The following is a 12651-nucleotide window of genomic DNA, read 5'->3' as shown; positions in this document are numbered from 1 at the left end:
AGATGTCTATTCATATTAATGTACAGAATTCACCTGCTTGCTGCTACTACTGCACATTCACCCAATGTATATACTATATGTGTGTGTATATATATATATATATATATATATATATATATATATATATATATATATATATATATATATATATATATATATATATATATATATAATGTTTTTCCTCTACACCCCCGCCCCCCCCCCAATTTTTTTGCACATGTCGAGGAGCGTGTCAGGCTACATTTCACTGTGTGTTATACTTGTATAACTATGCATGTGACAAATAAAGAACCTTGAACCTTGAACCTTCATGTGGGCCATCACACTTTTCCAGAGCCTGGTCACCTTTAGTTTTTAGGGGATCACCTGGAGGCAGAGGATGGGGTTTGATTTGATGTGTAATCTGCTGTGGAGCATATTCACAGAGACCTTCAAAGACTGTGTAAAAATGACCTCAGCTCATGCAGCTGGGCTGGAACACTTGTTGTCCTTCCGACAGATCACTTGGAAGTCGAGCAGCTGCAGTTTGAAACACCAAAAACATGGAACTGGATGACCCGAGATTATACGGGGAAGTCCATAGAGTCAACGGATAACTGTCTTTATATTTCTGATTAGCATTTATTGCTCATTCATTCTGAGATTGGGTTTCATGAACTTTACAATCATGCAGTCAGGGTCATGTGTATTTGCCACTGTGGGGCCCACTACCTCTGTACAACCCCACAGTGGATTTTAAACCAGACAGTGTGGACTGAAGTGCACACACAAGCGCTAATTCTCAGACGTTTAGAAGTCACTGGATAACTGTCTGAAGTAGCTCCACAGCCATGCTTTGAATCTTTATGCAGATCAAAGATTCAAAGCTGATTCCAAGTTTTTAAAGCGTTAATCTTTCCGGATTTTATTTGTGTGCACAAATACAAGTCCTCTAAATACTAAATATTTGATTTTTTAGGGTTCTTAGGAGTTTTAATCTTATTCAAGGGGGTTTTGTAAATGGATCATCTCTCAATCTGAGTCCTTCGCTGTCAGCAGCTGTTGCAGCAGCTCTGGGTGACGACGTTTGCCTGCCCTTCTCTTCTTTCACTCAGAGTTTTCCTCTGATTATGAGAAGCCTATAAAAAGAACAGATCTGTATTTGGCTCTGAGCTGTGATGGGATTGCTACCAGCAAACTTTAATAGCTGATTCTGTCATTGAAAAAACGATAAAGAGGAACACTATTCTGGGACTTCTTCCCCGCTGCCAAACTTGCTCCGGGTCACATTGCTTGCTGGCGTTAGAAGAATGAATGGTGACCCCCTGCAAGTACAGAGCACATACCAGCGTTCATTCAGGCGAGAGAAGCCAGAGGCCCCACACACCACGGCGTCTTTTGTCTTCCCGAGGGGGAAAGAACAGTCTTAAAGTGATGTCAATACCTCTAAAACAAGTAAACAATCAACATTTTAGAGAAGGTTTATTGTGTAAAGGTAAAAATATATCACACTGCTGGGTAATTCATTCTGAAAGTGCACCAAACTGAATATACATTAAAAGCAGATGAGAAGGAAGCCTCTAACAAAGATACCGGTGGCTAAGAGTTGAACTTCCTGTTGGAGACAAAGCTGTGATTCCCTCTGACTGAACTTCTGGTCCCAGCTGATCTTTCTGAGCTCTGCAGTATGGTGCCACCTAGTGTCCAGTAATGCATCCTGCACCTGCTGATAATCAGGCATTTGTTTCATTCAAAGTCTCTGTTAAACAACAGCAAAACAAGAGAACCAAACTAAAACTTTGATGTTTTATGGTGTTCTTATTCCAACATGATGACATCAGCCTGTTATAGTAACATTGCAACCACCTACGACTCGAAATATTATTTGATATGGTTTCTTTACCAGCCCATCAGTGTCCCTGATAAGGATAAGCAGATAAGATAATGTATGGTTGGATCATTTGTTGACTTTTTTTTTTTCAAGGTCAACTTTGATCTTGAGCGCTAGCAATGATGGTCAAGGTCAAATGTTTAGCTAACCTGGATATTAACATTTCTGATTGGCTAACACAGTTTTGTGGTTAGGGTCATGTCACTTGCTTGATTGGTTGGTTTGGCATTAAATTATCGTCTTTCAGTTTTCAAGTCTTTAGCACTTTTTAACCCATTCTTTTTTAAAGATAGAACAATGACAACAATACACAGTACAGCAAACTCCCTGTGTGTGTTTTATTAACTGCAAACTAGACCAAGAACAACTCAGAGCACACACACCTACACACACACACACAAACAAACAACAGTGGCAGTCATTACAACATAGTGTTTTCATGGGTACTTCAGCACCAGAGTAACAACGCAGTGTTATGATCCTTTACAAATAATGTTTCTTTCATAAAATACATTCTGTGAGAAACAGATTTATTTTAAAATAGACTTCTGTTGAATGTGATGTTATTCTATTCTAGTTACATCAACGCTGCATGCAGAGAAACTACATCACAGGACGTTTAGTCCACCAAATAATCAATATGACAGTGAACTGATATGAAATCATTCATGTTAACTGTGACTCTGGTTCCGAGGTGTCTGGCCCGGCGTCCGTCTGGCTGTCTTGTCGGCCTCCCGCTGCCTCCTTGCTCTTGGCTGCGTTCTCGCTCTGAGCCCGGTTCTGCTGCTCCGTCTCCAGAGCTTTCTCCATCTCTGTGTAGTAGTCGAGAGCTTTCCGGACGGGATCAATAATGTGTTGCTGCAGAATTATTGCAAAAAAAGTTTAAACTGATTACAATTTACCAAAAAACATGGGTTGAATTTAACCATTTATGAGTTCCTTACTGTAGAAAAAGGCCGGCTGTACTTTAACACTTGCTGAGGACGGGTTTCTGTAAAGTAATTTCCTGTTTTATTTTGTAAATCTTACCCTGTTTACACTGTTCACCATTCACTGTTTACCTGTGCTGCCTTTCACACCAATTAGGGGTTTTTTTTTTGTTTATTTTAGTCTTTTCTTTTCATCTGAGCCACTTATTTAAGATGTTTTGGACACCTTCCTGTGAAAGTCTTCATTAAATTTTGCAAAGATGCTTTCAAAGAAGTACATACAGTACATTTTCTCCATACTTTTGATTTTAATACCTCCAGGCAGGGGAAGAGGTTGGCCAGCTCGATGAAGAGAGGCAGAAGAACAAATCTGATGAAGCCTGTTTGAGATGAAGGTTTGGTAACTTTGTCCCGGTCCATAAAGGGGGTAACGGGAAGGCCCTCCAACTTCTCCACATCACTCTGACAGAACGACAGGAGACAGATTTGACCCACTTAACTTAGTTTACTTCTATTGCTTTATAAGGGGTGTTCAGCTGTGTGGCACACCCTCATTACTGTAAGGCCACGGTGGATGTAACATTTGAATTTAAAAGGTAATATATTTTAGTTTCTGTAGCTTTAAAAAGTGAAGTTACTCTGCATTTGTTATAATGAACTGCACCAACAAGGTCAGATCATCTGAAAAATAAATTCTCACACAACTTGATAACAGACTGTGTCTATAAAGAACCTCACAGTTTGTCTCTGCCCTTCAAAAATCAGCTGGACCGTCCCTGAATCTCATGGTAGAGCCAAAACATTTAGAGTTCAGGTCACTGTGCTCCAAAACATCCCTCTTTAAGTTACAGATATCTCATCAAAAACAGCATCATATCATATTGTCACTTTGAAATGTCTTGACAAAGTTCAGCAGGAGTCGGTACCTGGTTGAAGAATTCCTGTAAAAGACAATCCAGCCAGGGCTCAGCCACCTCCATGGGCCGGGCCTCGTTGGATATGTCGCTCACTTTGATCAGGATCGTCATTAGCTGCACAAACAACAACAGTAAATAGATGTATACATGCTTCCAAATTTTCACGGTGCTCTGTAGTCTTACCACGTCTCTGTGGTCCTTGTTGGTGAAGTCAAACACTGGAAGGATGGACTTGAACTTGTTGAGAACCTCATTGTGCCTCGACATGTCGGTGGCCAGAATGCATCTGAAACAATCAGTGCTCATTATAAATTCTGTGCTAAGATGTCATGATGAACAAGAGCACTCAGAGATCACAACTTCCCCACAGAAGGCAAAGACTACACTAACACATTGATGGGTTTTTTTTTGTTTTTATTATAAAATACTGATGTCATCTTATGACATCATTGTGACACTGTAGGGTGTTGTATTGACAAAATAAAAAGTGTTTTGCACTGCTCTCTGCGTGCCCTTTCTTATGATATATTACTCAATATGGTTTCTACAAAGTTTTTTCAAGGTCAACTTTGACCTTGGACGTAACAATGAAAGTTAAGGTTAAATGCTTAGCCAAACTAGGTACACATGTCCCTCAAGGTCTAGCATTTTTACACAAAATTAAATCACCTTTAGCTTGGTTTCTACCGGCACACAGAATTTGAACATGATATCTTGAAAATTGTGGATGCTAGACTGCTAACAAACAGACAGACAGGCAGACATATTCCCTCCTTTTGGGGGGAGAAAAATTAAAAACATGACTATTGGAAGATGATCTCACTTGATGATCCCCTCTCGTATCCGTTTGTACTGATCCGTGGACAGATTCCTGAAGATGTTGCTCTCTGTCTATGAAACAAAGACTCTCGGGTCACTGTGGAGTCATCCATGCATGTACGCAGGTTAATGGAGGGTTTTCATTCTTACCCTCTCCAGTATCTCGAAAGCTACAGCACAGTGGTGGTTCTCCAGAGGAGAGATGTCATTGTAGCGCAGAGCGAGTTCAGTCTGAGCGTTTATCTGAAGGACAGTCAGACATGAGATTCTTACCAAAGTTCAAGCCTCAACCTTATTTTGGAAAACTGGAAAATTCAGATGAATAAAACATCACAGAGTGTTGTAACATCATCTGCACTGAAGTCCCAGCAAAACCTGTGTTGGCTGTTCTTCTACAGTGCAAAAGGTGGTAGTTTCGAAATAACTGGTATAAAAGATTTTAAGCGATGAAACTACACAGAATTACATGGACTGGTTCTCAAAGAGTCTCAAAGAGACTTTTCCCTAATCTTAAAGGAGTTTCATTACTATATGAAAGCAGTAAGTGCCATCCATTACATGCAGAAAATTGTTGCCATATCACAGTTTTACATCATCTAGTGAGAAAATGTGTACAAAAATCGCACCGAGCCAAATTTTCAGGTTGAATCAAAATTCTGTTCTCATATTCTGATATGTAGGCCGGGAGTGCTCTAACTCCAACTGGTACAACAAACCACAATGCAGGTCTGAGTTTCAGTACTAGGGAAGCCTAAAAAGTGTGCTTTGTGTACCTGATAGGCATTGTTGTATCCCGTGTGGTCGAGGTCGTGGCAGACTGCAGAGGTCAGCATAATCAGCAGGTCAATGCTGTCCATCTTACTCCTCAGGTCAGTCAGCCAGATCAAACCATACATCTGCTCAGAGGGAAGACAAACAAAGGCAACAACACAAATGGAGAGAATGAAGAAGAAGGATTTACCTGCATTTATTGGTATCACTTTATAATGTCCAATTTTTATTTCAAATTAAAATCTAATTATATTTACCTACAAATACTTAAAGATGGGCACACTAGAATAAGGGGGAACAAGTCCCGTTCTTAGAGGAAACAAGCAAACAATTATACCGTAAGTAAATTTGAAAACTGTGTAATTTCATGATAATTTTGCAGAAATGCCAGGGTGCTAGATAGGAGAGTTCATCCGTTAGTCCAACTTCAGAGAAAGGAGGAACAATGTGATTTTCGTCCTGGTCGTGGAAGACTGGACCAGCTCTTTATTCTCTCAAAGATACTTGAGGGTGCATGGGAGTTTGCCCAACCAGTCTACATGTGTCCTGTAGGAGGTGCTTTGTGAGCATGGGGTGTCTGGCGTATTGCTTCGGGCCATTCGATCCTTATACAACCATTGCAAGAGCTTGGTCCACATAGCTGGCAATAAGTCGGACTCATTCCCAGTGGGTGATGGACTCCGGCACAGCTGCCCTTTGTCACCGATTCTGTTCATAATTTTTATGGACAGAATTTCTAGGTGTAGCCAAGTGGCGGAAGTCTTTCACTTGGGTGGTCTCAGAATCCCATCTCTGCTTTTCGCGGATGATGTGGTTCTGTTGGCTTCAACGGGTGATGGTTCGCACTGGAAAAATTCACAGCTGAGTGTGAAGCAGGGGGAATGAGAATCAGCACCTCCAAATCTCACCTGGAAAATAGTGGAGTGCCAACTCCGAGTTCCTTCCCCAAGTGGAGGAGTTTAAGTATCTCAGGGTCTTGTTCACGAGTGATGGCAGAAGGTAGCGGGAGATCGACTTTCAGATTGGTGCTACAGCTGAAGTGATGCGGACGCTGTACCGGTCCGTTGTGGTAAAGAGAGAGCTGAGTGTAAAAGCGAAGCTCTTGATTTATCGGTCAATCTAAGTCCCTATCCTCATCTATGGTCCCAAGCTGTCCGTAGTGACTGACAGATTGAGATAGCAGATACAAGTGTTGGAAATGGATTTCCTCCGAAGGTTCGCTGGCCTCTCCCTTAGAGATAGGGTGGGAAGTTCAGCCATCCGGGAGGGGCTCAGAGTAGAGCCGCTGCTCCTCCACATTGAAACGAGCCAGTTGAGGTGGTTCGGGCATCTGATAAGGATGCCTCCTGGGTGCCTCCTTGGTGAGGTGTTCCAGGCATGTCCCACCGGGACACACTGGAGAGATTATATTTCTCGGCTGGCCTATGAACGCATTGGTGTTCTCCCAGATAAGTTGGAGGAGGTGGCTGGGGAGAGGGAGGTCTGGGCTTCTCTGCTTAGGCTGCTGCCCTGCAACCTGGCCGCCGTGGATAAGTGGAAGAAGATGGATAGATGGATGGATTTTGCAGAAAAACACAATATTTCTTACATATGCGTAAATATGCTGTACTTTTCGGGGTTTGTGCTATATTTAATAATTTGTAGACCTGTGTGAGCTTTTAGTGATGGAGCCAAAATATGCCTCACAACCTGAAAAGTGCTGTGTACCATTATTACCATGAAACTACACAGTACTTAAAATTACTTTCTTTGTTTCCTAACTAACTTTTTACCCTCTTATTCTAGTGTAACTGCCTTTAAGTATTTGTAGGTAAATTTAACCACAGCGTAATTGGGAATTACGGCCTTAGTTGCAGGCGTTAAACATACTCACCATCTGGGTCACACAGAAGCAGTGTTTAAAGTTGTGGAAAGGGATGTTGTTGTATCTGCGATAGATTTCGAACAGAAACTGCTGCAAGACTTCGGGCTCGATGTTGAAGGTTGGTATAAAGTCTAAATCTGTGTACATGACTTGCAGGAGCACCATAATCTCTGCATCCTCCCACTGCCTGCACATCACCAGAAAAAAAAATCAATAGCCAACCAGTCAACATTTGTCCTTCCACTCGGATTTCCAGGCTAAATGTGACCTGCCAATTTTCAGCTTAACAAAAAAACCTTGAATGGTGAAATGTTTTCTAATGGACACACAGATAATGTAAAAGACATAAATTTCCCATTGCTACAAAGTCCAAGAATGGATCTTTCAGCACATCTTTCAAGACAAGATTTTGAGGAAAGACAAGCAGACGATAATTATTCAACACAGAAATGCAGAAGCTGTGGAGTCAGCTGAAGTGTTGAGGAAGGAAAGAGGACAATTATTGAACCATTTAGACATATCCAACCCTCTGATGCCAAAGTTGGAATAGTGAGGACCATAACCATCTGTCATGAAATTCTTTTCTTTTAAAAAAAAAAGGTGAAAGTCTTGCAAATCCAGAAAGAACAAAAAATGTTATTTTGACTGACACAAACAAAAAAATATTCTAGTGCTGTCAGCGTTAATCTCGCTAAAACGAAATTAACGCCATAACCACATTAACGCGTCAGATCTCTGTTAGCGAGTTCGCCCAGTGCCTGTGGCTGCACACCTCATTAATGCTCGTTAACGCGTTAGCGCCGTCCAGCCACACGCATCAGGGTGATCTGCGATAACTCGCTAACAGAGATTTGCCGCGATTAATGCTGACAGCACTAAAATATTCATAAAAACATCAGTTTTCACTATATTTCTCCAAAATTTAGTGCAGGTATAGCGTTATCACCTTTCTGTTTGCTGGGACCCTGTTCCCACATTTGTTTATCTATCTACTGAACATCTACTTTTGCATTTTTGCTTAAAACTCATGTGTTTTTTTCTTTTCAAACACATGTTGGACTGTGCTCACGAGGAGTGGTTGCACTCCTGTGTTGAGAAACATACGAACACACTGAGGGTTTTAGTCTTTTCAGTAAATTTGTTTACAGCAGCAAGAGTGCAGGATCACGTCAGAATTATTCCTGATAATACTGCACTGGCCAACTTGCAAAAAGCACATTTTATCAGGTCTTTAGAGGAACCCTGTAATTTAGCTCCAAGCTTTAGGTGTGTAGGTTGAACTTAACCTCATCGATGCTCCTCTATTGCTGCAGGTTTGCTTTAAAAGCTTTTGGACAAATGAAAAGATAACCGAACCTTAGTGAATGCATGGCGCTCACTTCAAACGCGGTGTGCATATTAAGGCTTTTATAAAGACCTTCTTTTAATTAGCGAGTCCTCATCCAGGCCTATTCATATTGAGATGAGTGTGCGGATCAGAAGAAAAGGCTGAGGGCTTCCATCCTCTTCAGAAACACATCAGATGTGTTTGTTGGGCACGACTGTCATTGGCTGACCGCCTGCCTCACTGTCCACGGAGGAAACAGGTGCGCTCGTTTATTTAGGATCACAAAGACGCATCAGGGTGATGAACACAGATTCAGCAGGTGACATTAAAAGCAATTGGATTCATGCATTTTAAAGCAAAACTTACCAGTTATCAAAGGTTGGCGTCTTCAGGTACTGCCTCACTTCCTCAGATACCTCCAAAGTGCTGCAAAGATTGTGGCATGAGGAGTAAGAATAGCAAATTATTCCAAACATTTTAATGTGAATTTTTACAAACCTCATTTGCAGGAACTTTTCCCGCACATGTTCACACTCTTCCCTGGTTTTACGCAGCGTCCTTTTGTGGTAGAACGGTGAGGGCTTGTGGGTTCCCTCCGAGAGATCTTTGAACAGCCCCAGCCAGCTTAGATGCTCCACACTCTGAAGACAAATGAGCACTGAACACAAACCTACTGGAGCTCACACTACAAATTATTACTGACTTCTTCCTAAGTGATTATTTCCCCAGCCCTGCTGCACTGTGACATCTAATCATAGGGTTCCCCCACCTGCCAAACCCACTTTATCCCCATGTTTGTCTCTAAGTTTTGAATTTAAAAAAACTTCTGGTATTTTTGTTCAGTTATTTGAGGCGGAACAAGCTTAAACAACACAACACTGGATGTGGGAAACTTTGCTGGGATACCTCCAGTTTCTCTCTGAATGAATCCACCTGCTTCTTCATCTCATACACAACTGCAGGCGTCTCGCCAGCCTCGATGAGGATTTTCTTCTCCAGGCCCTGCAGTCTGGGATCAGTGAAGCAACCATTCATGAACTTTTCAGCTGTACGTGTCATGGCTCAGATTCTGGTCTTTAATGCCTGATATGAGACTTTAAAAAGCACACTGATGGTAGCATACCTAAGAGATCTTTACGCATGTTCTCTCCTTTAATACCCAGCCTGCCCCACCTACCTTTTTTCCATGGATGACAGGTCAAATCCTAGTGCACCAGCAAGCTCGGCACCTGAAATGACATAAAAAGATGGAGACTGTCAACAGTTTCCATGTGAACTAGATCACTGCCATTCCCACGATGCCTAATTAAAGATACCTAACAGCTCACTGTTACAGTCGGCAGCCACCACCTCCAGCTTGTAGCACAGGTTGGGGCTGTTGGGTTCAAGGCTCGGAGAAATGTTGATGATGTTGCCTTTAGGGTTGTACAGTTTCAGGATGTCATGGGGTCCGGCCTCGGCGGCAGAGCGGAACAGATCTAGAAAGACCAGCTTGAGGTTTATTTTATAGAATCACTTGAGGAAATCCAGGAACTGTTATTCAAATGAACAGATATATATAACCACGTCCAAATTACTAACCAACTTTGATATGAATCATTTCATTTAGACTTAGATTTTTTGTCTGTTCTGAGCTATTTTGAAAGTTTTCTTGCATTTTGTTTTCTTTAGGTTATTGGTATAATTTTTGTGCTAACACTTATATAATATTTGTAAAGTGCTCAGCATCTAAACAACCCATTATCGTCAAACAACTGTAACAACCAGCAACACCAACAGTCACCAACAACAATCCACAACCAGCAACAATCAGCAACAATCAGCAACAACCACAACCAACAACCACCAATAACAACAATCAGCAACAACAACCAACTATAACAAAAACCAACATCAACAAACAGTTTATCAGAAAAAAGTAAAATCTACTTAAGAGGGGTGATTTACACAAATTTGGTTAGTGTGGTTGTGCTATACTCATACTTGGGTATTCAATATGAACTTCCATAATCATACAATGTATATTAAACTAAAAGAGCTCTATTATTTATATTCATAGCACTTCATCTAATATTAGTTTATAAATGTTTTAATATACCCAGTTCTCAGAGAATTACAGTACTTAGAGGGCTGAGGGGGGTTTTGCCTTAATGTGCCCCATACACCGTAGTGTCTCAGAAACACGAGCAGCCCCGAACATGATTGGGAGGCATTAGGCACTGCAGGAGTCTCTATTATAATTATCAGTCACAAACGCTGAAAAACACGCATCACACATGTAAAGTTTTCTATAAATGACTGCACTGAAATATTAACCAAAAAAAGATGTAAAGGTAAACATTTTTGACAGTGACTCGATTCTGAGCTTCCCACTGCAGAACTGTTTAGAAAAATCTAGCACAAATTAAGTGGAACGAGTGTCTACAACTATGCAGGTACAACGTTCAGATAATTCAATACAGGAAAGTAAACTTCAAAAACTAGTACAGTAGAAGTTAAATGCAGTCATCTAAATTAAGTAAGAACACTGCTTGCAGTTACAGCCCTGTTCTAATGAGTAAAATCTGCAGTATGTAATGTGCGTGGAGACCATGATGCCAAAGGCTGAAGCTGCTGTGAGAGGTGAGGGGCTGTCAGTGGCAGCTGTATTTGCAGCAAAGACTGCTTTGTCTTATGTTGATCCATTTATCAAATTTGCTTTATTGATTTTAGTCACAAAAGAGTATTTCCTGAACTCTAAGCATAAGAATATTCCACTTTAATTCATTTGTCCAAAACAACACGTTAGAATGCATTTGATCATATGAAACATAAACTTCAGCTTCGGCTCCTACCTTTGACGTCCTGAGCCGGACAATCAACCGGGAACTCCGCCTGCTCCGGTCTCCCGTTCACCGTGAAGTAGATTACTTTTGTTTCCATGTCATGAATCTAAACCCACTGACGCTGCTGTGCGCACTGCTGATCTGGCTCTGATGTCTATCTCCTCTTATTATCTTAATGATAAACACTCCACCCCCTCTCCACCTCCTCCTAAGCTCCTCCTCCTCCCCTGCCTTTGGACTCCAACATTTCTCAGAGCAATAGCCAACTGTCTTCACCCGAAATTTAGATTTTTATGACAATTACAAAGGTTATGAGTTTTTTTTTTTTTTTTTCAAAAAATGATTACAGTAGTGGTTCTCAAATTGCGGGTGACAAATTAAGGGCACAGAGGTGAACATGGTGTTGATTTTTAATACAAATATAATTACAGTTCTACAAGAAAGAGAGAATGGTCTTTATAGAGTCAAACTGAGAATGAGATAACCAATCAGAGTGTTTTTGGCTGATTTTTAAGTGCTGTAGCGAACCTGCTGTTTCGTGCACGTTGTGCCCCTATGCTGTGATGCTGTGTTCATAGGCACATTGCTATGAAAGAGTATTAGGACCATGTTAAGAATTTTATAGAAGGTACAGGAGCCATTGCAGTTGTTTGGTTGAAACAACAACCACAATCTCCCCATTTAGACTTTTATTCTCAAAATACTAATTAAATTTAATGTCAAAATTTCAACTTTAATCCTAATATGGCCATTTTTTTTCTAAATGTGAAAACTTTTATATGTGCTTTTTTTGTTTGTTGTTTAAAATTTGACTTTTATATATTTTTAGTTCATATTTTTGTATTTTTGCTTTTATTCTCCACAGTTTTAAGTTTTCTTTCATTTTAATTTTGATATATTTCATTTTTATGTATTTATTTATTGCATTTGTTTTCAAATTTATTCAATTTTCTTTCCAGTTTTTGCACAAATGTGTTTTTCTTTCCTTGAAATATTTATCTTTTTTGTAATTTAAACTTTAAGACTTTGTACCAAAATGTATGAAATCTTATAAAATAAAATATGATGCCTGCACAATGACTTTTTTCAGTTTTACACATTTTTATATTTCAATTCTTAGGATTGGTGATTGGAGCAGGAATTTTTTATCATAATTAAAATGTTATGAGATGTTTCTTATGAATAGAAATGTAGAGGTTCTCAAACTTAAGTAAAGATGCGCACAGCCAGGTGAGACATAAGAAGTGATAATCACATAAGAAAATGAGATGTTGATTTCCCCTAAATATAGCTTCTACTACTACTACTAATGATAATAATAATAATAAT

At 40.2% G+C, this 12651-nt stretch overlaps 1 protein-coding gene across 3 annotated transcripts; it reads right to left on the bottom strand.

The window, feature by feature from the left end:
- Window positions 1-2184: 2184 nt before the first annotated feature.
- Window positions 2185-11470, bottom strand: LOC113007827 (high affinity cGMP-specific 3',5'-cyclic phosphodiesterase 9A). 3 transcript variants are annotated; one of them, XM_080290810.1, is made up of 14 exons: window positions 11332-11470; window positions 9814-9975; window positions 9675-9726; window positions 9404-9506; window positions 8996-9138; window positions 8864-8923; window positions 7180-7357; window positions 5309-5431; window positions 4686-4778; window positions 4540-4607; window positions 3900-4002; window positions 3726-3830; window positions 3100-3261; window positions 2185-2728 (listed from the first exon to the last, which is right to left on the bottom strand). In XM_080290810.1, exons 1-14 carry the CDS (start codon window positions 11417-11419, stop codon window positions 2537-2539), a joined length of 1632 nt encoding a protein of 543 aa, XP_080146936.1. In that variant the 5' UTR covers window positions 11420-11470; the 3' UTR covers window positions 2185-2536. The 3 variants fall into 3 exon arrangements, with proteins under 3 accessions (XP_080146936.1, XP_026000576.1, XP_080146937.1); XM_026144791.2 differs by having other exon boundaries at window positions 3115-3261; XM_080290811.1 differs by having other exon boundaries at window positions 3903-4002.
- Window positions 11471-12651: the final 1181 nt, after the last annotated feature.

Source organism: Astatotilapia calliptera, chromosome 16 (genome assembly GCF_964374335.1).
Source record: "Astatotilapia calliptera chromosome 16, fAstCal68.1, whole genome shotgun sequence".
Taxonomy (NCBI): Eukaryota; Metazoa; Chordata; class Actinopteri; order Cichliformes; family Cichlidae; genus Astatotilapia; species Astatotilapia calliptera.
The sequence above is the reverse complement of the archived record's forward strand: the minus strand, read 5'-3'. Positions and strand labels throughout refer to the sequence as shown.

Bases quoted from the DNA above. Each gene is read 5' to 3' on its own strand.
- LOC113007827 (XM_080290810.1), bottom strand. From the start codon at position 11,419: ATGGAAACAAAAGTAATCTACTTCACGGTGAACGGGAGACCGGAGCAG. The intron at 8,924-8,995 runs GTTTGTAAAAAT...CAATCTTTGCAG, and splicing joins GAAAAGTTCCTGCAAATGAG to CACTTTGGAGGTATCTGAGG. The intron at 4,608-4,685 runs GTAAGAATGAAA...TTTGTTTCATAG, and splicing joins CTTTCGAGATACTGGAGAGG to ACAGAGAGCAACATCTTCAG.